The 24,970-nt window shown below is 37.1% G+C and overlaps 3 protein-coding genes across 4 annotated transcripts in view; 2 read left to right on the forward strand and 1 right to left on the reverse strand.

Moving 5' to 3' along the window:
• Positions 1–3,955, reverse strand: part of LOC306855266 (liprin-alpha-4-like) — a gene marked incomplete at both ends in the record, with an annotated part of 96,358 nt that extends 92,403 nt beyond the window's left edge. Inside the window, one exon of the mRNA XM_079393824.1 lies at positions 3,707–3,955. Within this exon, the coding sequence (XP_079249950.1) occupies positions 3,707–3,955 (249 nt within the window). The remainder of the gene's footprint in view (positions 1–3,706) is intronic.
• A 6,619-nt stretch (positions 3,956–10,574) lies between these two features.
• LOC306854975 (transmembrane protein 183A-like) lies at positions 10,575–16,144 on the forward strand. The gene is made up of 8 exons (XM_079393335.1): positions 10,575–10,774; positions 10,876–10,965; positions 11,412–11,576; positions 11,911–12,070; positions 12,253–12,433; positions 12,508–12,588; positions 12,664–12,819; positions 14,884–16,144. The coding sequence occupies exons 1-8, from the start codon at positions 10,711–10,713 to the stop codon at positions 15,067–15,069; spliced, it is 1,083 nt and encodes a 360-aa protein (XP_079249461.1). The 5' UTR covers positions 10,575–10,710; the 3' UTR covers positions 15,070–16,144.
• A 1,091-nt stretch (positions 16,145–17,235) lies between these two features.
• Positions 17,236–24,970, forward strand: part of LOC306855087 (transcription factor EB-like) — a 39,236-nt gene continuing 31,501 nt past the window's right edge. Inside the window, exon 1 of one of the 2 annotated variants that reach the window (XM_079393534.1) lies at positions 17,236–17,442. The gene's annotated coding sequence lies outside the window, so the exon portion shown is untranslated. The remainder of the gene's footprint in view (positions 17,443–24,970) is intronic. The other variant, XM_079393532.1, reaches the window with a different exon arrangement.

Below are 24,970 nucleotides of genomic sequence, written 5' to 3' on the forward strand. Positions count from 1 at the left end.
ACGTTAAACCTATTTAGCTAGCTAGATAGAAAAGGATCACTCAAATCAGAAAGAATGTGAAGGCTATGATGACTGCAGTGGACATGAGCGGGAAGTTATATTTCTCAAGGAATTTATTTGTTCCTTCTGAATATGATATAAACTCGCAAATTGCGAGTTAAAAAGTCATAATTTTGAGATATAAACTCGCAATTCTGATAACAGTCTTTTTCCCCCCTCAAAACTGGACTTTAACTCGCAATTACGAGTTATCATCTCACAAATCTGAAATAAATAAATATAAATTGTGAGAAAGTCGCAATAACCTTTTTTTTATTTTTTATTCAGTGGTGGAAACGGGCTTCCATAGAACTCTGATATTTCAAACATACTGAAATACTTTAGACGCGGAGCGGTGTTTCTGATATCAGTGAGCGTGGAGTGGAGTGATTATTAAATGCTCGGAGGGGAAATTGTTGACGCTCCACTCCACTAACATACTCTGATCGGACACCGCCACACAAATGCGGCTTTTTGTTAATGACTGTCGCAGGATTTTACACAGTAACAGCTCACTACCAGTAGCAAAATACATTGTAACAGTCAGTCACAGGCAATTCTGGTTGCATTTTATCAATCAATATCTTATATTATCCTTTGACTATGTTCCGGCCCACTATCTAGTGGTGAATTTTTTTTTTGGCCCGATGGCAAACTTACTTGCCGACCCCTGCTCTACGGTCATTGCTATATTTTATTTAACCGAAGCTTAACCTACCACTCAGTGTGCATACAGTGCATACACCTCACTAGGAAAAAAGTAGTAAATCATTTTGATATGCATTTTGCAAAAATGTAAGGCTTTTCTTTAAATTGTAACCCTGTTGCCATTATTTGACTGGGATGCAAGCACAATTACCACCGCTGACATTTCTGGGACACAGGAAATTCCAGTAAATGATGAACCTTTGTGAAAACCAGCGTTTACCTGGCACCAGCAGCACCACAACACATCCCTTATAATTGAGTGGGTCTTTGAAACTACTAAGCAAAATAAATAGATCAGTTTTAGCTCTTTTGCCGAAACAAAATTATTGGTTTAAATAACTACACATTTGCTGAACATTTCCTCCACATAACACCATAAGAATGGTTACTTAAGTCAGAAACAATGAGGAATCCTTTAAGCCTTCGGTTTTCTTATTGCCATATCCATTTGGCTACACTGAAACATTTAGCAACATCTTGTTAAAAAAAAAAAACAGTAGCTTCAATATTCAAACTAGGGGTCGACCGATTATCAGCCTGGCCGATTATTGGCACCGATATTAATCATTTTTATGATAATCGGTATCGGTCATTTTTAAAACCGATGTGCCGATAAAATTATTTAATTTTGAAACGCGCTATTTGGCTCTGATGCAGCCTGTCGGAACTCACCACTCTGTGGCCTAGAGCAGTCTCCGCCCACCACGCATCTGATTTGTTGAGAGTCAGGAGTCCGACCAATCAACGTGGAAGACTAAAGGCACTCTCACACGGAAAGCGCTTGCTAACTGGTGCTGCTTCATCACGCATAGTTATTTCTCAAAGGCAGCAGCAGACGTTGCTCAAGTTGCAATAAATTACAATCCACTACACTGAAGTTGTAAAAACCTCAATATTATCTATTTATGGTTTCCGAGATGGGGGAAACGCAGGGGGAATCGCGGAATCCAGCGTTTACTGTATAACGCGGAGTCATGGAATTAGTCAAAGTTTGGATGAATTAATCAAAAGTAGGTCAGTACACTTAAATCGACTCACAATATGGACTATCTGTAAACATTAAGCTGCAAAAAGACTATTTAAATATGAATTCTGCATGTTCGGCGTGTCGCTGTATATGTGAAAGGCACAGACGCACGGTTTTGACACACACACACACACACACACACACTGAAGTGCGCGACGCTCGCGGTGTTTTCCGCATCTGCCATGTCACTAAATGAGGACATAAATATATGAACATCATCCCCAGAACTGCTCATTTGACTAAAAGATAAATTAAATTAATGTTTTATTCCTTCATTTACACTGCACTGCACTGTAAATGAAAACTAATGGAAATTACTGTCACATAGGCCAAGATTAAGATACTGTCACATAGGCCAAGATTATGATGATGGAAATTGGGACATTTCAATAGGCTATTGAAGTGAGCCTATAACAGGCTATTAGTGTTATAGTTTCATTAAAATAGTTGCGGTCTTCATCGCAACTTCTACAATGGAGCTATGAAGACAATTAAATTATTTACACTTATTATATACATTGCGCTTTTTAAATTAATCAATTGATGTGCATTAGATGATGAATTGAATAGTCCCCTCTTGTAGGTTATGATTTAGTCAACCGAAAATAATTAATGAAGAATTATGAGAGGTTATGCTATTACACATACATTTCTAACATGTAAATTATTGAAGCCAAATACTTACATTTCCCCAAGCTGTTTAGCTGTAGTATTTAGTATTCATAGGCTTAATCATGAAGCATACAGTGGCCCCACTTTTAACTCTCTCTTTATATATTACCCTTATTGTAGACAGATGCATGGGGGAAGACAAGAGTAAGAAGTGCAACCAACACTAGGGAAGGCCATTTTTGTCAGAGCCCTTGTTATTCTTAATTTTGACATTCATTTTAATTTTTTACACCAGACATATATATATCGGTTCAATATATTGGTTATCGGTCTACTTTGTCTGTAATAATCGGTATCGGCCCTGAAAAACACATATCGGTCGACCCCTAATTCAAACCACAGACCTTAAATTTACTCAAATATCAGAAACCCGCTATTTAAAAAAACCCACAAAAAAAACCTGCAACCCAGCCATCCCACAGCAAATTAGCTTTTCAAGTTGACCCACAAATTGACAACGACTGAACATTTTATAGTGCAACAGTCAGGTTCTGGAAGTAAAAATCATTTCATTTTATGGGATTTGATTTTGAACAAAAAATTATAAACCATTGAAGACAAGACCAACCGAGAGCTACAAGGTTGTAATTCAAAGGTATATGCATTTGTTACATCAATCAGCCTGCATTATTTCAAATCTTTTTTCTTTTTTTTTTATAATAATGCTCAACAGCGAAAAACCCAGTAGCCCCTCACCGCAGAATACAAGATCCAGGGGGCATGGTTGGATCCGCATCTAAGAGGTGGAGATGGGAATAGGTTTAGGGGTGTAGACGGGGTGGGTTTAGGGATCAGGGGGTAGAGATGGTTAGGTTTAGGTATATGTAAGGTGGGAGGAGTTGGATCTGGATCCAACCTCGCCCCTGGATCTTGTGTTCTGCAGTGAGGACCATCTCAAAAACCAGGTGAAAAACAACATTAAACAAGATTCTGCAAAGAAATCTACACCAATGAGCAAATTGTCCCCATCCTCCATGAAGCCCTGTAAATGATGTAAACGTAATACGCCATACACAATGCTTAGTGGGAACCCCCCCCACCCAATCTACTGTCAACCTTGAGCTAGCGGTTATTAAAATGAACATTAAATTAGTTTCTGGCACTGTTTGAAGTTCTAATATATATATATTTTTTTTTTTTTTTATTATTATTATTTTTTTTTTTTTTTTCAGATTTTACAGGAAAAAACGATATTCGCAAACCACAATGATTACCACAGTAAGTCATGACGCAACTTCCTGTGTCAGGTATGCAGTTTACCTGCGGTAGCGCGGAGTTGAGCTGCCTCTGAAGCACATCTCTCTCGTGAAGCACATCCTGGAGTTTGGTCTGCGACTGGATGAGGGTCTCCTGTGTCTCCCGTAAAGACTCCAGCAGCTTATCTCTCTCATCCAACATATTCACCATCAGCTGTTCAAAATTAGACTCGGCATCCGTGCCGTTCTGAGAGCCTCTCTGGGAACTCACCGAGTCCCCCTCATTTATGGTTGGCATCACTTCACACATCATATTGCTCGGTGTTCTATGAAGTCTAAGTCAAATTAGAAATTGCTTTTTTTTCAGGTTTGAAGTGCACTATTAATATTTAATACCATTTATATGCACATTAAACATGTCCATGTATTTTAAAATGCATATGCATCTAATTTCACTAACTGCATCTCTGTCTAGATTCTTCACACACCTTGACCTCTCTGGTCCATGACTGTCGGCCTTTTCCGCTCTGATATTATCCACCTAGTTTGACTTGGACCTCGATGCATTTCGCTGGACGCTCATTACAGCGCTCACCAAACGCATATTCCGATTTCAGCTGATTGAACCTCGGCGCCCTTCGCTTTAACATCCACTAGTTGCCATTAACCTTTCAGAAAACGGTGAAATTCGCGTCTGCCGCATCCTCCAGATCCCTCTGCCACCACCACCACCATCATCATCTCCTTGCACGGCAAGCCGAGCGAAGCGCTCCTCCCTCTACGAGCTCATTCCCGCTTGCGATTCCGCTATCTCCACAAACATTCGCGCATGTTTTAAAATATGAATGCTCCGACGCTTTGGTGGACGTGAAGGTTAAACGCCTCCCACGTCGTCGGCGAAAGGCATAGTCATTCGGCGTGGCTCCGTAAAGCTCTTCAAACACCGTAAAATCGGAGATCCTCACATCAGCACCACGCGACTACATGACTGTCATGCACGAGACGCCAGTGTGAGAATGGTGTCACGTGCAGCGCCCTCTGGCGGCAGGCAGGTTCATAGAAAACACGGACCTTTAATGAAGTGCCTATATATATTTTATGATTTTTTTAAATTAATATTTTATTTTATTTAAGTTTCCCAACGTTTCTGATTTCTAGTGTAAAACGAACAGTTTTTTATTTTTGATCAAAAGTACTTACAGATCAGCCTATACCTTATGAAGAAAAGTATCTGATGAATTTAAAAAGAAATAAAGAATCTAAAAGGGTTCCATTCAGACTCCTTACAAAAATGACTTTTCTCGAGGTTCGGTAGTCTTTTCGTTGTTCAAAAAGATTCTCTAGTATATTTATTATATTTACTTGACACTTTAAAGCAGGGGTGTCAAACTCAGTTCTTCGAGAGCCGCAGCCCTGCTCCAACACACATACCATATAGTTTTCAAATAAGCCTGAGGGACTCGATCAGTCGGATCAGGTGTGTTTAATTAGGGTTAATTAGGGTGTTTGACACCCCTGCTTTAAACGTTAAAAAATAAACTGAGATGACGTCATGGGAAGATGGAGGAGGGGGAGATGTCGATTCCCAGGGTGGTTGGCAACAGCTGGACTGTGAATGGACAGGAGCGTGTGGAAGGAAGTGACGGATCAGGAAATGAACTAGGAGAGATGGAAGTAGGTGGCGGGATATACGAAAGCTGGGAGTCGGTTAGGAATAATAAACGGAAAAAGAAAAGGAAAAACAAAACCGATGAAAGTGATTCAGACAGGGGATCAAATACGGAGGAGAAGCGGAGGGAGGAGTATGTAATTTTTGCAAAACTTATGGACGAAGGGGACTCGTTTGGAGGTATGAATCCAATTCAACTAACAAAATCGTTAAATAAGGAAATAGGTGAAATAAAGAGTGCTAAAGTACTAAGAAATGGAGCCCTGATGATTGTGTGTAAGGATGAGAAACAGCAAGGGAAAGCAATCAAAATGAACATAATCAACAGAAAGAAAGTGGAATGTTCCAAGACTTACAAGAAATTTACAAAAGGAGTCATTACTGGGATTCCGGTAAACGTATCAGTTGATGATGTGAAGAGAAACATAACAAATGCTAGAGTAAATGAAGTTAGACGTCTTAAAATTAACAGAAATGGTAATATGCAGGATAGTCTATCGGTGATGATCAACTTTGATCAGGAAAAACTTCCAGAAAAAGTGTACATTGGCTTTATGTGCTATGACGTAAGATTGTATATTCCCCCTCCAATCAGATGTTTTAAATGTCAGAGATATGGGCATATAGCTGCGGTATGCAAGGGAAAGCAGAGATGTGGAAAATGTAGTGGAGAACATGAGTATGGAAAATGCCAGGAGGGTACAAAGCTGAAGTGTTGTAATTGTGGGGGGGAACACAGTGCCGCTTACAGAGGATGTGAAGTTAGTAAGAGGCAGACCGAAGTGCAACGAATCAAGGTTGTTCAGGGAATCAGTTATGCAGAAGCTGCAAAGAAAGTCTCAGGGAATGTGACAGTAGTTAAGCAATCAGAAATTATCAGGAAAGAAATTAATCAAGGAAAGAAATGTCAAGGATGTAATAAATTGAAGGAGGAAACTTTGATAGTGAAAAAGAATGATTTTGTAATGTTCATGGCAGAAATAATAAATTGCTCTGCACAGACAAAAAGTAGAAATGAAAGGATTAAAATAATTGTTAAATCTGCAGAGAGATATCTAGATGTTAAAGGGCTGCAATGGGAGACCGTAAGAGACTCCCTTACTGAAGAGACACAATCTTCTCAGGCATGTGTTGGATTTTCTTAATGTTACTGACCATACTACAGTGGAATGCAAGGAGTCTAATTGCAAATGGCCAAGAGCTTAAGAAATACATCGATATGTTAACAGTGAAACCTAATGTAATATGTATTCAGGAAACATGGTTAAAACCACAGTTGGATTATATAATAAATGGTTATAGTATAATTAGAAGAGATAGAGAATCTGGCAGAGGAGGAGGAGTAGCAACATTTATACAAAATGGGATGAAATATAAGGTAGAACAAATAAATAAAGAGTATGAATCAATCATAACTAAGATATGGACCGAAAGAGGGAGTATAGATATTGTTAATTATTATAATCCATGTGAAAAATTAAGTCAAGTTATTTTAGAAGCTGTTGTAGGTTATTTGCATGACAAAGTAGTGTGGTGTGGTGATTTTAATTCCTATAATACATTATGGGGAAGTAATAATACTGATGTGAATGGACAAATAATTGAAGAATTCATTGATGATAATCACTTGGTGTGTATTAATAATGGAGAGGGAACACGATATAACAGTATACAAAATACAGAAACTGCACTTGACCTAACATTTGTGTCTTCTGTTATTGCAGGGATTACTACATGGAATGTAAACAAATATACTACAATAGGGAGTGATCATTATCCGGTAGTGACTACGGTTGGTACAAAAATATGTCATGAAAAAGAAAATAGAAGTCCTAGATGGAAGTTGGAGAAAGTAGATTGGGAAGTCTTTCGAGTAATTTGTGAAGATAGATGTATGACTCTGCAAGAAGAAAACCAGATGGACGTAAATATATTCAATAGTAAGTTAGTTAATGAAATAATTCAGTCGGCTGAACAAACTATACCTAAAACAACAGGAATAAGACATGTAAAGAATGTACCTTGGTGGAATGATGATTGTAAAGCAGCTATAAAAGTAAGGAATAAAGCATTTAAGAAACTTAAAAAGCAGCATTCTATGGAGGCTTTGATTCAGTATAAAAGCGCCCAGGCAGTAGTAAGGAAAACAATAAAAACACAAAAGCGTATTTTTTGGAAACAGTACTGTGATAGTATTGGAAGAACAGTACATCTGTCAGATGTATGGAATATGATTAGGAAAATGGGGGGGATTAGAAGGAATTATGAGTTACCAGTGATTATAGGCAAAGTCAAAATGGCTGTCACCAATTTAGATAAGGCTGAACTTCTAGTAGAAACATTTAAGAAAGTTCATAGCGCAGATAATCTTTCAGAAGAAGCAAAACAGTGTAGGAGTAACACATTAATGAATTATCCTAATTTGGTAAAGAAAGATGAGATGTCAGATAGTTTATTAGATTTGCCTATAAACATGTTTGAGTTAAAAAGAGCAATCAAAACTGCTCGGCAGACCACTCCAGGAAGAGATGGAGTGTGTTATAAAATGCTGGCAAATATGACAGATAATACACTGGAAAAAGTACTAAAATTATTTAACCTAGTATGGGAAACTGGTCAACTCCCTTCAGTATGGAAACAAGCAATAATAGTACCTATTCTTAAACCTGGAAAAAACCCATCAGATCCTTCTAGTTATAGGCCTATTGCACTTACTTCTCAATTATGTAAAACAATGGAAAGAATAATTACAGAAAGAATAACATATTTTTTAGAGAGTAAAAATCTGTTGTCTCCTTATCAGAGTGGATTCCGTAAGGGCAGGAATACAATGGACTCTGTATTATGTCTAGAATCAGACATTAGGAAAGCACAGACAAACAAAGAAGTAGTAGTAGCTATCTTCTTTGATGTGGAAAAGGCATATGATATGCTCTGGAAAGAAGGATTATTAATCAAGTTAAAGTCTTTAGGAATTAGTGGTAGAGCATATAACTGGGTTCAGAACTTTTTATTTGACAGAAAAATACAAGTTAAAGTAGGTGAAGAATACTCTAGAATGCATACAGTGGAGAATGGAACACCACAAGGTAGTGTGTGCAGTCCATTAATATTCAACATAATGATTAATGGCATCTTTTCACAAGTTGAACAGAATATTGGAAAATCTTTATATGCAGATGATGGGGCTTTGTGGACTAGAGGTCGCAATATATCATATGTTCATAAAAAAATGCAAAAGGCAATAGAGGAAGTTGAAAAGTGGGCTAATAAATGGGGGTTTAAATTATCTGTATCAAAAACGCAGGTCATTTGTTTCTCAAGGCGACTTAAAAGCATACCCCTCTCTTTGAAATTATATGGGAATCCTCTTGAGCAAGTTAAAGTTATAAGATTTCTAGGAGTTTGGTTTGATGAAAAACTTACATGGAAAATTCATCTGGATAAAATTAAGGACAAGTGTAAAAATATTATTAATATTCTTAGGTGTTTATCAGGACGGGAGTGGGGAGCTAGTAGGACATCCCTACAGAGTATATACTGGGCACTCATGAGATCTGTCCTTGATTATGGATGCATTGCCTATATGTCAGCAGCAGAAACAAACCTCAAACAATTAGATATACTGCAAGCACAAGCCCTAAGAATCTGCAGTGGATCATTTAAAACATCGCCGGTATCATCTATGCAGGTGGAGATGGGAGAAATGCCTTTAGGTATAAGACGAATGAAGTTAATGTTGGCATATTGGGTTAATATCCAGGGACAAAGTGTTTTACATCCTGTCAAAAGTGTATTGACAGACTGTTGGGAACATAATGTAACAAATTTTATGAGTTTTGGGTGGATAGGTGACGCAAAGGCGAGGTATATAGGACTAAATCAAGTACAGTACAGCAACACAGTCTCAATATCCTCCATCCCTCCCTGGTTATTCCCCTTACCAACCGTTGACCTCAGTATACAACAGGAAATAAAGGATCAATCCAAACAACTTCCAGTGTGGTATATAGTGTGGAAGTATATTGAGAGACATTTCCATGATTCAGTGTTTTTATTTACGGATGGATCAAAAGACCCGAAGACAGGATATGCCGGTGCAGCTGTGTATATTCCAATGAATGATTCTTACATTAAGAAAAGAGTTTCTGATCATTTATCAGTTTATGCTACAGAACTATTGGCAATTTTAATGGCCCTGCAGTGGACAGAAGAAAAGCAAATGAATAACATAGTTATTGCATCTGATAGCTACTCAGCACTGGAAAGCATAAAATCTGGTAGCTCATCTTTTAGGATGGATATAATTAATGATATATTCCATAAATTGTATAACTTAAAGCTTATGGGTATATCAATTCAATTTATTTGGGTTCCTGCTCATGTTGGTGTGGTAGGAAATGAGAAGGTGGATGTTATGGCTAAACAAACTTTAAAATTAAAGCAGATAGATTTACAAGTTCCATTAAGTAAAGCAGAAGCTAAAGTGTTCATTAGGAGATATGCACAATCTATATGGCAGGAACACTGGGATGGTATTGAAACAGGAAGACACTTATATAATATTCAACAACAAGTTGGTACTGGGAGGAGAGAGAGCAGGAACAGAAATGAAGAGAATATAATAACCCGTTTGAGAATAGGTCACACAGGATTGAATAGTACACTGTTTAAAATCGGCAAACATCCAACTGGGGAATGTAATCACTGTAGTCAGCAAGAGACAGTTGAACATGTAATACTTCACTGCAGGAAATACAACAAAGAAAGACATAATTTTATTCAGTCACTAATTAAAGCTGAGCATAAAGATTTTTCAATAATAGGTATACTAAAGGAAAAGGCTATATATGACATTATTACTAAGTTTATTAAAGAAACGGAATTAAGTAAAAGAATTTAGACAGTTATTTAATTTTTGTTTTATTTTATTTATTTAATTTCTTTTTTTTTTTGTTCCCCATCTATCATATTATGTTAATCCTATAAACATGTATCCTGTCCACACTCCAGTCCAGTCGGTGGCGGTAATGCACCTACAAGTTGGTTTGCCAACCGCCAATAAACACCAAAGAAGAAGAAGAAGAAGAAGAAGAAGAGATGACGTCATGATTTGTCGTAACCATTTTTTTCCCCTCTGAAGCGTGAGGTTATGAATATACACCGTCTGATTGGACAATTCTTCTCACATATGATTTCTGCGTCCAATTAGCGTCCAGTCGCATTCTGAGATCTCGCGAGAATGTACGCGACCTTGAGCGTCAGTTCCATGATGGCTGAAGATCCCGGAGGAGCTTTCTTTAATTTCACCCTCATTTTTCTCGTTTTCTCGTTACCTCTGCTGGAAAGATGGCAGGGCACACAGCCTCGATAAACGGCCATAGACCCCCGCTGTCGTCATGCCCAAGAAAGGGAACCGAAAACGGCTGAAATTTAGAGCCGAGGATGTTTGCTCGGAGTCAGGTAACAGCAGAGTGAGGCCGGCTGATGTTATGGTGTGTGTAGCGTATAATTGCCAAAGTCCATTTTCTTGATTTCTTGTGTTCCTTCATATTTTCTTACAGTGACTGTGGCTGACTATGCCAACGCTGATCCCGCCATCGTAAAGTCGGGAAGAGTTAAAAAGGCTGTTGTTAATGCTATTGAAAAAGAAGGTAAAATCAGAAATATGATGTATGAAAGCTCACTTCCGTCCCATAATAACGAAATAAAATATATTGTAAATAATTATGACAAACAGTCATAATTTTAGCATATTATTAGTTAAAGCCTTTTTGTCATAAGTGTAACTTTTCATGTCAAATTATATGAATCTCTGAATTAGACTGCAGATGTTCACTCCTGTTTCTGGAGCTCTTCAGTTTAGTTCAGCTCTCAAACTCTTGCTTGTACTTTACAATGACCCCAAACACTTAATTAGCTGATTCAGGTGTTTTTTATTAAACACAAATATCCTTAAGCAGGCCTGAACAGCCCTTAGTTCAGTCTATTTGGAGGATGATTTTAACCAGTATGTTGAGAATAAGGTCCTTTTTAAGACATTTGACACTTAAAAAAAAAAAATTATAATAATAATAATCAGATTTTTATTATTTTTCAGTGAAATTACTCTGTGGACTTGAGGCATCCCAGGGTCCTGTGCAGGAAGTGCTCTCCTCTGCAGCTGGTGTGAGTAATGCAGCCCATGAGAGCAGTGATGAACTGGACTCAGAGGAAGGAGATGAAATCAAAGGGTCCCACAAAAAGAAAAACAAAAGACGCAAAGGTAACTGCAGAGCATTTGGCCCAGTAAGTTTCCTAATACAGGATTTCCCAAACTGTGGTTCCTGAGAGAACTGAAGGAAATTAATTAAAATACAAACAAAACATTTTCTAATAAATTTGTTTTATTTGTTTACTGGCATGCCATTTGACCATTTACCAATATCAGTGAATATGTAAAGGTGTTAACTTTAATCTCAATGGGTCCTTCAGGTAAATATTTTAGTTTATTTTAGGGTTTTTGTTGACTAAATCATTTGAGAATCTCTCTTCTGATGTGATCCGATATTATTGTTTTTCTTGAAATTTTGAGTAACTCCTGTCATTATGAATGGCAGAAAACAGTGAGATCATAGATGGAGAGGAGTATCCCATTGATATTTGGCTTCTGCTTGCTGCATACATTCGGCCAGAAGATGTCTGCAGATTCTCCTTGATCTGCAAGAATGCTTGGACTGCCTCGTGCACAGCTGCATTTTGGACACGACTCTACAAAAGGTAGGTAGCCAAAACATGGTATTAAAAAATGTCTTGTGGAGCTTTTTGTAACATTGGGCACTGTTGCACTCCACTGGACATCCCTGTGTTAAATAAGGGTATTTATGCATGACTGTATTCCTCTTAATTAGTCTTTTTTTGTTTGTTTTGTATTAGCATTCTTTTTTTTTTTTTTTCCCCAGGCACTATAATCTTGATGCAGACCTCCCCGATCGCCTTCAACCTGATTATATTGCAAAGATGCGTTGTCTTCGTGCGCGTGTTATTCGTTCGCTTTTTCACTTATATGAGCCCTTTAGCTTGCGGGTGTCCAAAAGCCCTCCTCTCCCTGAATCTACACCTACCACACTCCTCAATTCCAAGGTTTGTAGACGTATTCTCCTATTTAAATGTTTAATGTGAAGATTTTTGTGTTGATGCCTTTCTTGTTCCCACAGTGTTTGTTGTTTTGGGTCAACAAAGTGTCTGGAAGTAGGTCAGAGCCGATGTGGGAGTTCAACTTCAAGTTTGTGAAACTGGTATGTTCACTACATTGTTATAAAAGTAGAATATGAGATTTATTTGTTTTAATTCTGTCGGATTTTCTTTTTCAGCCAACCAAGGGCAAAAACGGATTTGGTTTGAGTCTTCAGCTGCCCAAGCAGTATAAAGATGTTCACACTAATCCAGACTCGGACTGTTATCTGCTGCGGGTCACTACCCTCAATTTCATTTTCACTTCTGTTGTGATGGGCATGACGTTAACTTTGGTGAGTGTAAGAGAATCCGTTTCGCATAGTATTTTTATACTATGGATACTATACTAAGGATAACATGTAATCCTGCTGCTGGGCTTCTAATCATCAGGGCCCGTATTCATGAAAAATCTTAGTGCTAAGAGTTGCTCCTAGTAACAAAATTCTAAGAAAATTCTTAGAAATGTGGGTGTTTCCTCTTACAATTAAAGATCCTAGTAAAGAAAAAAGTCATTCAGAAAGCATCTTAACCCTTAAAAGAGGTCTTAAGGTCCAAAATTGTTAGGAGTACGGACGAGGACTTTTAAGGGGCTTAAGAGTTTCTTTAGCAGTGGAGAAAATGGACGAAACATGAAGAGGGAGAAGAAATGCGTTCCACGCAATGCATGACAGTGAGTTAATAAGACGCTACACATTAGATCGTGCAGGGATCATGTTTGTGACCGATCTTATTAGAGACACGTTAACAACTCCGACACCGCGCTGAAATGCCATAGCGCCAGAAATGGACGTAATCACTACATTAACATATTTGGCAACTGGAAAAATGCAACTACGCAGCAGTGATGATTTGGGTCTGTTACAGCACTTATTAGGCTACGTCTCTGTTCATTTCCTATAAAACACGGTATGACAGCATGGTAAATAAAAAAATAAAGAATGTGTGTGTGTGTGTGTGTGTGTGTGTGTGTTTGTGAGAAAGAGAGAAAGAGCGAGAGGAAAAATTACGCCTGTAATTTCAAAGTGAAGGCTTATAATATACCCTACTCTTAAAAGCGCTCTTATTTCCTTCTTGACAACCAACTAATCAATTTTAAGCTAAAATAGGAGCTCTATGAGAGGATTCTTAGAATCTTTATGAATACGGGCCCTGGTCTTTAAAGCTGGAATACACTACTTGAATTTTTGCCCTGATTTTCAGTCTGGAAGAGTTGACAGTAGTTGCCAAAAATAAGAGTATGCAGATTTCTAATAATCTGAGATTTCAAAAATTGCATTGTATAATGGGCATAGGGTTGCCTTCTCATTATTATTTTTTTAATCATCAGTTTTTGATTCCAGCTGAAGGATTTCAAGCAAGTCTCGACGAGGAGTTTGATTATTTTCAGAACAACTTTAAAGGGGTCATATGATGCGATTTTCAAGTTTTCCTTTCTCTTTGGAGTTTTACAAGCTGTTTGTGCATAGATAAGATCCCTGAAGTTGCATAGACTAAAGTCTCAAAACCAAAGAGAGATTCTTTATCAAAGTTAAGACTCTGCCACGCCCCCCTAAAACGGCTCATTCAAACACATCCCCATATGTCTACGTCACGATGTGGAAATATTTGCGTAAGGCGTGTTTTCAGTAACTGCAGTAGTGTTGATGTAGCCGTGTCAGGGAGAAGCTGTGTTTCTAGGCGAAAGCAAAAGCACTTTATTTGAGTTTCGTGAACCTAGGAGTGGAGGTAATTCTAACTTTGCTATGATATGAGAGCAAGAGAGAAACCGGGTCACATCACAGCGGAGTGTACGGCCGTCAGAAATCGTCTTAATCGTGGCTTGTTTGCAAACACATGAGCATCATCACTGTGTCTGTCACGCAACTCTGTTCCCCTCTCTGGCTTGAACTGATGGTAAAACTAAGGACATTATTAACTGTCTTGCCTTGTTACACCAACTACAAAAAATAATGATCTTTAAAAAAGCATCATATGACCCTTTTAAAGTCTGACAATGTGATTCTATGTTTAGTGTATGACACCCAGTTTTTCCTCTGTAACTGTTTACAAAGTGAGCAAATGTATGATGCTTAGTGTTAGAAAATCTGTTCAGATTTCAAAAGTTGTGTAGTGTATTTCAGTATTTATTTTTTGCTGGTTGTCGCTTGAAATTTGTAGTGCTAAATCAATTGCCTCAGAAACTTCAGCATTGTGTTTTTTTTAGAAAGTTGAAATCATCTGATGATGATGATGCCTAGTGGTCTAGACCAAGCTGAAGTTTCCACATTTCTTTTTGTTGAAGGCATTACTTCTAGTGCAAATTGCAAGTCACGCTGATATCATAAATGACAATGAATCATTTGCTCCTTGTCTTTCAGTTCACCATTAATGTGAGCACAGACATGAGGCACCACCGAGTGCGCTTGGATTTCCAGGATTCACCACTCATTCGAGGGAAGAAGCTTAGGGGTGAACAAGGGGTGCAGGTAGTGCTGGACCCTGTCCACAGCGTGCGCCTCATGGACTGGTGGCACCCTCAGTACCCCACATCCTCATATAATTAGACTGAACTCCAATCTTCTCAGTTACAAGAACATTGCAGAAGACAATTCAGGCCTGTTTCAAACAACCCTAAAGTCCTGGCTTGGCAATCTTTTTGTTTTGTTTTTTCTGCTGAATTTTACTCGTTGCACTTAGTGTGCTGATCTGCTGATCCAAACTCAAGGTGTCATGGCAATGTATGTGGCAATTGACTTTAATAGTCTGGGTACCTGCCATATTTGTCATGATGCCATTGTCTGTCCACCTTTCTCTCTCCTCTTCCTGAATGATCAAATTCCTAATTCACAACAGTGCGATGCTCTGAACAGATTCTGCTTGCCGCCCTCAGTTTTTATAGCAAAAGTCTTTTCAAATTAAGTATGGCATCTACCCCAGTACATGGTATACTTTTTGTCACCCCTTGAGTATGGTTTAGACAAATCAGCATTGAGTTATAACACTTGCGTAGTAGGGTTTGCATGACTCTTATCTTGAATCATGTTAATAGTCAGTTGTTGATTAGTTTTTTTTCTTCAATAGCATTCCCAAGATTCACCTTAACTGTTAATTTCTTATTCTGTCTCTCTGCAAATGTATAAATTGGTAAACTGGATGACCATTCAAACTAAAGAAAATCTGTTTTAAAAAACAAATGATCTATCAAGGCTGGTCAGCTCTAGAGAGGTGTAGTGTAACCCATTTTGAATACCTTTTAGCTTGGTGTTAGGTTTAGGGACAAAAACTAAGACTTGATGTATTCGGTGCTTTCTATGGAGGCCATTCTGAGTTCTGCTTTGCTACTGTGCATGTTTGCCTAGTTTAATCACGTCTAATTGACCGCATTGGCAAGGGAGTTTCTTGATGTTTTAGATATGAAAGTGTCTTTGGTTAAGAGAATGTTATTGTTTGTGAGCAAGAGAAGTTATTAAATCTATAGATAAAATCCAAAGACAACATTTATTTCCTTTATTACAATCAAATACAGAAGTTGTGCTTTTGTGAAGTAAATTCTACACTTTTTAATTTGAAGCTTGCGTTTTGTTTCAGACTGGAAAACGAAGGCACTTATGTTTCACCATATTAAAAAATACACGCCATAATCAGTGTTGGTTTTTTGGTGGTTCTGTTCTGTATGGGAAAGAATAGGATCAATACTGACACGTTGTGGGCAAATCTGAAACAACAACTGAACGTAACCACTGAAAATCTGCAAATGCAATTGACTTATTACTTTTAAATTCAGGACCTGTAGATTGTCTTTGGTTGTAATGCCACTTAACTTATTTATGAAAAATACACACGTATAATTATATACGTATTGGAATGAAGAACAGCAGTGCGTAAAAGGATTGCTTAACCAATGAATACTGTGACTGACCAATCAGTGTTCAAGAGATCTGTGCAATTATTGATATGACCATGGACCAAAAAAAAACAGTCTTAAGTCGCACCGGTATATTTGTAGCAATAGTCAACAATACATTGTATGTGTCAAACTTATTGATTTTTCTTGCATGCCAAAAATCATTAGGATGTTAAGTAAAGATCATGATCCATGAAGATATTTTGTAGATTTCCAACCATAAAAATATCGAAACCTAATTTTTTATTAGTAATATGCAGTGCTAAGGACTTAATTTGGACAACTTTAAAGGAGATTTTCTCAATATTTTGACTTTTTTGCACTGTCAGATTCCAGAAAAACAAATGGTTTTATCTCGACCAAATATCGTCGAAACCATACATCAATGGAAAGCTTTAGTCCACTTTCAGATGATGTATAAATCTCAATTTTGCAATAATAACCGATTGATTGTACATTATCCCTTAAATTTGGAAATACAATTATAATATAAACATTTGATCTTAAATTAGTTAAACTAAGGATAATTGTTTACTTGTATGCTTATTGGCATACAATAGCTAAATGTAACTGCACATGAAAGTTCATATAAAGGTAATATAAAATTCAAAAACTCATACAAAATTGTGTATACCTTCTGACAAGGTCTAAACTATGTACAGCTACTTGAAACTGTTAGAATCCATATGAAAAATCGACCTTTTTAATTCTTTAACATTTTCATGAAGCTGAACTACATTTCCCACAATGCTCTGTGAGCGCTGTGATTGGTGGCAGCGGCAGTCACAAGTGCCTACAGGTGACTGGTGTACAGCGCTGTCACATCACACAGCGCAGTCAGAAAACAAATCGCACATCACACAGGGGAGTGAGTTCTATTAAAATTATCGAGAAGTTGTAAACGGTCCTCTTTTGCAGTTTCGCTTCCATACGTCTGTAGAGGGAACTGATACCAGGTTGATTTTAAGACTGCACAGTTACAGCTCCTTTCCAAAAACTACGTTCCAACTTTGTACTTTCTGACCTTCAGCGGGTAAGTGATACAGCCCATTGCGCTCCAGTCTTGTATCTAAATAAGTCTGCCTCTGCTTGAGTTGCATTCATTTCTAGCTTATTCCACAGCGACAGTATTTACATACAGTCTGCATGTTAACAGAAAACAGAATGGTGCGTATGTTTTTCCTTTTTTGAAAGTCATTGATTTTGGTAGGAGAGAAGTGACTCAAAACTGCATAATGATAAACTCAGTTATGCTTGAAATCATTATGCATTCTCAAGTTCAATAGTCTTTGTTACATATATATAATGAATTGATTTTCGATGCTGTTCACAAGGTCAGGTTTGATATATTTTGACGTTATTTCTATTTGAATGTGCTTTTAATGTTGGAGCACAGCCAAATACTGCTGTTTTACTGACACCCGATATGCATAAACTCTAAATATGTATAAACAGCGTTGGCTATTTACACATAATGTACAAATATAGCGCGCGAGATATTTATAAGTAATGCCTGTGAATATACTTCCTATTCTAACTTCAGAATGGCTATGTATACAGATCAATATTAGAGAGAACATTGAAGTGTCATTAAACCTGATCTTAATATATTAGATTAGCCTGAACTGAAAATACATGATGAATAAAAAGCACATTCTGAACAAAGTAGACAATTTCAATGTCAACACAACAATTTGATTATTGTGCATAATCTGTCAGTGTTATACTGACCACAGTTATTATTCTGATCTTTTTGAGAGGTGTAGTAGCTAGATAGCATTGGTTTAGTTTATTCAAGTATCGGATAACCCAGACAATAAAAACTGGTACATGGTTACAGTTTAATCCTGTATTCAGATTTAGTCAAGCAAAGAAGTGAACAATATATGGATTTGTTTTTTGGCTCAGTGAAACTGATAGTATCAAGCTAATCCCTTGTTTGTTTGTTGTTGCCTGTCTTTCCCTTCTGCCATCCAAGTACACAAACCCTGACTGAGGAAAGTGAGAAACATTTCATTAATGAGGCTGTGAGAAATGGGAATTAGTGCTGTCAAATGATTAATCGCGATTCATCACATCCAAAATAGTTTTTGTGCACATAATATAAGTGTGTGTACATTATATGTACCCACACATACAGTATGTTTTGAAAACAATATATTCACAATTTATTTTAAATTTTCTAAAATATATACATCATACATACATATTAATACTTGTGTTATGGAAATTAAACTTATAACAATGCTTGCATTAAACTTTGAAAAGGGTTCCATACAATGACTAAAAACGTCTTTGCTTATTGTTGACTTTCACAGAAGTGGAAATTTTTGCGTTGTGCTTTGTGTTTTTCATTAAATTGCATGGGCCTGCCCTGTCCACATGTTGTCACTGCTGCTTCTTATATACTTATACAGCTGAATCATCCATAAGATAAATTTGTTGCTGCACATTGGTGTTTGGGTTGGCTTGCTGTTGCTTTGTTTCCATTACACTGCCTTCAAGTCGAGCATTTTAGTTGAACATAAACTACACTTGTGTTAATTCTAGACATGACCCCGTCATCTTGACTGAAAATGAGTTGCTACTGAAGGACTGAAAATTGACTGTTAGTATCAATATTTGATGTAATTCAGTCGCCTATTGTTTGGTTGAATACCCAGCAGTCACTAGATCAGGCCAGTGCCTTAAAAAAAGGCCAAGATGTGCCTTTTTCAGCCAGCTCTTGCACCAAATCATGCCCCAAAAAGCCTGTAACCCTTTCCTTTAAATATGAAACCAAATTTTGTTCCTCTCTGCTTGTTTTCACAATGCTGCCCTGAGGCGATACTTGAAGCTGACGGAGCGTGGAGAGAAAGAGGGAAAGAGCAGTGGGCCATTTAATGCAACAGCTGTTCTCAACAATGACAGAGACTGAACAGCAGAACGTACGGCGGATATGTACAAATACAGCTTCTTATAATAAAGCCCCACCTTCAATTTTTTTTTTTTTATTCAATATTCTGTTTCTCTCAGAAATATATCACAATGTTGAAGTGAATTTTTGGTTCACACAGAATTTGAAGTACGGTCACATTTACCGTTGCTCTTCAAAATTTTGCAAGTGAAATCCAGTCATTTCAATGGGAACTGACGGGATGAAAATGTGGCTTGATGGACTTCTGATGGCCAAGAAGTTTCCTTATGTGAATTGCATGTCAAGTTCAAGTTTTTGCAAACTTTTAAACATGTATTCACAGCCCCAACCAACAGCATGCCTTAAAAAATTCATTAAATTGAATTATTTTTGCATTATGTTTAGAGTTTAAATAAAGTCTACCCTGTTCTGACGGTAATACACAAATGTGGACATCAAGCATTTCATACAGTGGGCTTAAAGAGCCCTTTTACAGCAGCTTTAGTTGGACGCTTACAACCTAAACATGATTTCATTTACAATAAAGCTCTTCTGATCTCCTGTTCTTGGCTCAATTTGAGTCAGACTTGTGGATTCACTGAATTGTTAACTGGAGACTCGCTCTGACCGGATCATTTGAATCAGTACATTTTTGACTCGAGAACAGCTGCAATCCACTCAATCTAATTTGCGAATGAATAGTTTTCCAAAATAAAACTACTCCAGTAAAGTACAGATACTTGAAATTTGTACTTAAGTACAGCAACAAAGTAAAAAATATTGGTAAAACTTTAGGAATATAGAGGGAAAAGTCATAGTAAATAGTGAATAAGTGTTCCCTATTCTAATTTGCTGCTTGTTAATTGTTAGAAGGGTAGTTATTAAGTTTAGGTATTGGGTAGGATTAGGGATGTAGAATAAGGTCATGTAGAATAAGGCATTAATGTGTGCTTAATTTGTACTAATAAATGGCTAATATTCTAGTATTATGCATGCTAATAAGCAACTACTTAAGATACCCTATAATAAAGTGTTACCAAAATATTTTTAAAATACAAAAAAAAACAGTTATTTATTAAAATACGAAATAAAAAGTTATTTAGGGTTTATTTCATCCTTATTCATCATCTTTGCATTTTCTCACATCCAGTCCTGCTGTTTTACGGTCCAAATGAAAAAGACTGCTAATGATGTGCAATATATTAAGCAAAAATCATAAAAGATAAAAACAAAACCAGAGTGATAGAGCTGGATCATGTGTAATGGTCTTTAATGGGTAGTTCACCCAAAAATGAAGGACTATTAAGGAGTGAACTATACCTTTGAAACATCTATCAAAAGCTGGCATAATAATTGAAATTGTAAACCAACTTTTGGACACAATCTTCAAAAGCACCTGATTTGATCTATTACGTAATTAATGTGCAAATGCATAATAGTTCAATTCTTATAACTATTCAGTACTTCAGGCAACTGTTGGTGTGCAATCCAACCTGAAACCAGTCCAGGCAGTCCTGGTCTTATGTATACAGGTGTAATCCTGTTTAACTCCGGCTTCATCTTCACTGTATGCATTAGCTTAATGGTTGCCCTGCTTGGAGACTCTTTAAGCTAGTCTTTTAGTCTTCAAGATACAAATGAAAGGTATATTAAAGTGTACGTGGGGAGCGTGGAAACAGTAAGGGGTGTTGTGTACTCATTGCACTGGGGAAAGTGAAGGTCAGGATGATGTTATTTCCACAGGCACAGGGACAGACAGTCCCGACCTCGTACTTGCCCCTGTATTTCAGGTGCACCATTGTAGCTGTACCCCTGGCTCTGGGACAGTTAAAAGCAACAGTGATAGAAATGTATTGTAAGCTTACATAATTTCTTTACCCAGCAGACCATTGATTTCCTCTTTGCTCTACAGATTTTCTAGTCAGTATATCCTCCTAAAACACACACAAAGTTAATGCTAAAGCACAAAAATGTCATTGTGTGATATCACATGGATGTGGCATATATGCAAAGCCGAGCAGAGACAGTAGAGAAATCTGTAGCCGTATCAGTAATCCTCTGCAAGACTAAAGGAGACACATAATACATATTTAGTAATTCAAGCTTTATATATAGCAGTGGTGGTATGAAGGTGATGTCTAGTCCAGTGGTTCTCGACCAAGGGTTGAGGGCCTCAAGATTACTTGAAATGATTAATAAAAATAAATAAAAAATTAAAAACCCTTAATTTTAAATAGTTTATTTTTCAGTCAAATGTAATTTATATTCAAAAACTAGGATTCCCATGGTCATGCTCTTAGTAAACTATAATATATATATATATATATATATATATAGTCTTAGTCTCTTATGACATGGCTCATCCACAGTCTGTTTACTGATCGTCTGATGCATATTGCATACAAAAATGGGAAGTGTTGGTTAATCTCGAGTTCCAGTCTGTTTTGTAAAACAAAACTGAGTTTGGGCCAATTTGTTGCTAATATGTATACTTCAGGTTGTAATATGCACCCTTTTCAGGGAAATAATGTATATAGGTATAGTTTTTCAAAGGGTTCTGCCCCAGTGACAGCTTTTTTACCGTTTTTTTTTTTTTTTTTTTTTGGTGTGAAAGTGTACGGTTGTCCTCTAAGAGTTAACATACTGTGTAATAATAACAAATAAAATGACATTTGTTTGTTCTCATCCCTGCATTGTCAGTCACTAGTGAGTGCAATGTTTATGTCAGCGTCACCCTGTAAATCTTACATCTAAACATGGACATGGTTGCTTTCTTTACACTCTGACTAAGGTCCCAAAGCATCCTGCCTCTCTTTCTCAACGTTTCTCTCTCCACACACATGCCAGATAGGCCAAAGGCGGGCATGGTTTCCATACCGTTGAGTGAACGCTGCTAGATGTGAGTGGGGGAGCTAGAGAGGGAGGTGCATCCTGCGTTGTAATGCAGCAGAAGTAGCTAACGCTGACAATTGCAAACAGTGTTCTACTACTTCCAACGCTCCTAATCTCATAACAGATATCTCTTTGGCCATGGCTGATCTCCGAGCATTCTTGTTTAAGCCAGTGCCAACAAATTAACCCTCTTGTATTCATCACAAGAGTAACTATACATTTACTTTCAACAATAGGGCTATTTTAGTTTGATTAAAATTAAAACCATGAACATAGTTTTGTTACTTGAAATAAAATAAATACAAACTCAAACTATGTAGACATAATATTTAAACAACAAAACTAATAAAAAATAGCAAAAAAAAATTACTAAAACTTTCACTAAAATTACAATGGAAACCATAAAATAGATAAATAATCTGAAATAACATCTAATATATTTGTTAATATCAAAATTAGTGCTGTCAAATGGTTAATCGCGATAAATCGCATTCAGAATAAGAGTTTGTTTACATGTGTGTGCATACTGTGTGTATTTATTATGCATATATATTTAGAAAAGATTTACATGTATATATTTATATTCATGTTAAATTATGTAAATATTAAATATACAAACGTAACATTTTTTTCTTAAATATATACATGCATGTGTGTATTTATATATACACGTAATAAATATACACCGTACACACAGATTATGTAAACAAAAACTTTAATCAAAATATTAACAAAACCTATACAGGTCTTGATTCATTACAACACAACTGAAGTAGTTCAAGCCTTTTATTGTTTTAATATTGATGATTTTGGCATACAGCTCATTAAAAACCCAAAATTCCTATCTCAAAAAATTAGCATATTTCATCCGACCAATAAAAGAATGGCCATTATGTTCATTTATGCACTCAATACTTGGTCGGGAATCCTTTTGCAGAAATGACTGCTTCAATGCGGCGTGGCATGGAGGCAATCAGCCTGTGGCACTGCTGAGGTGTTATGGAGGCCCAGGATGCTTCGATAGCGGCCTTAAGCTCATCCAGAGTGTTGGGTCTTGCGTCTCTCAACTTTCTCTTCACAATATCCCACAGATTCTCTATGGGGTTCAGGTCAGGAGAGTTGGCAGGCCAATTGAGCACAGTAATACCATGGTCAGTAAACCATTTACCAGTGGTTTTGGCACTGTGAGCAGGTGCCAGGTCGTGCTGAAAAATGAAATCTTCATCTCCATAAAGCTTTTCAGCAGATGGAAGCATGAAGTGCTCCAAAATCTCCTGATAGCTAGCTGCATTGACCCTGCCCTTGATAAAACACAGTGGACCAACACCAGCATCACTGACTGTGGGTACTTGACACTGGACTTCAGGCATTTTGGCATTTCCTTGATTTCCGAATGACATGCAAAATTAGCTTTCATCCGAAAAAAGTACTTTGGACCACTGAGCAACAGTCCAGTGCTGCTTCTCTGTAGCCCAGGTCAGGCGCTTCTGCCGCTGTTTCTGGTTCAAAAGTGGCTTGACCTGGGGAATGCGGCACCTGTAGCCCATTTCCTGCACACGCCTGTACACGGTGGCTCTGGATGTTTCTACTCCAGACTCAGTCCACTGCTTCCGCAGGTCCCCCAAGGTCTGGAATCGGTCCTTCTCCACAATCTTCCTCAGGGTCCGGTCACCTCTTCTCGTTGTGCTGCGTTTTCTGCCACACTTTTTCCTTCCCACAGACTTCCCACTGAGGTGCCTTGATACAGCACTCTGGGAACAGCCTATTCGTTCAGAAATTTCTTTCTGTGTCTTACCCTCTTGCTTGAGGGTGTCAATGATGGCCTTCTGGACAGCAGTCAGGTCGGCAGTCTTACCCATGATTGCGGTTTTGAGTAATGAACCAGGCTGGGAGTTTTTAAAAGCCTCAGGAATCTTTTGCAGATGTTTAGAGTTAATTAGTTGATTCAGATGATTAGGTTAATAGCTCGTTTAGAGAACCTTTTCATGATATGCTAATTTTTTGAGATAGGAATTTTGGGTTTTCATGAGCTGTATGCCAAAATCATCAATATTAAAAAAATAAAAGGCTTGAACTACTTCAGTTGTGTTGTAATGAATCTAAAATATATGAAAGTCTAATGTTTATCAGTACATTACAGAAAATAATTAACTTTATCACAATATGCTAATTTTTTGAGAAGGACCTGTATAGTATCTCAGTGATACTAAAACAACACGGATTAGTTTTTTTAATATTTTGTATTTTGAGGTAAGTTCACAGTACTAGACAATATTCGCTTCTTAATTATGCAGCATTTATGTCTATGGAATTATGAAAATATATATTTTTTTAATTCAATATATACATTGTTCGTTAAAAATATTGTAAAAGCTTTTAAAATCCAATGCATATGAGGCAGATTGATGTCATCTGGTGGGAGGAATAAAGGAAATCATAATACCATGGGGTAACCACTATAAGAGTATTATCAGACATAATTACTTATATTAGGTTTAGAAATATATTTAGACATTATTAAAGACTACATCATGGCTGATTTTTGTAGTTTTCATTTTCCATTAATTTCCTATGCAAACATCACAAGTGTTACCATTTGTCCTATTCTAATTGTGCCTACATTGTTATGGCCATATTATAGCAAGTTACAAAAAAAAAATCACCATTTCAATAAAATAAAATAAAAAAAGTAAAAATTCAGGGGGAAAAAATTCTGGTCTAAAATGACCGAAGACCACCAGAGGATAAAGGAATGGAGGTGATTTATTTATTT

This window comes from Barbus barbus (assembly GCF_936440315.1).
Source record: "Barbus barbus genome assembly, chromosome: 35".
NCBI lineage: Eukaryota > Metazoa > Chordata > Actinopteri > Cypriniformes > Cyprinidae > Barbus > Barbus barbus.

Coding starts and splice junctions, on each gene's coding strand:
- LOC306854975 (XM_079393335.1), top strand. CDS start 10,711: ATGCCCAAGAAAGGGAACCGAAAACGGCTGAAATTTAGAGCCGAGGAT. Junction 10,966..11,411: donor TAATGCTATTGAAAAAGAAG/GTAAAATCAGAA, acceptor ATTATTTTTCAG/TGAAATTACTCTGTGGACTT. Junction 12,589..12,663: donor ACTTCAAGTTTGTGAAACTG/GTATGTTCACTA, acceptor TTTCTTTTTCAG/CCAACCAAGGGCAAAAACGG.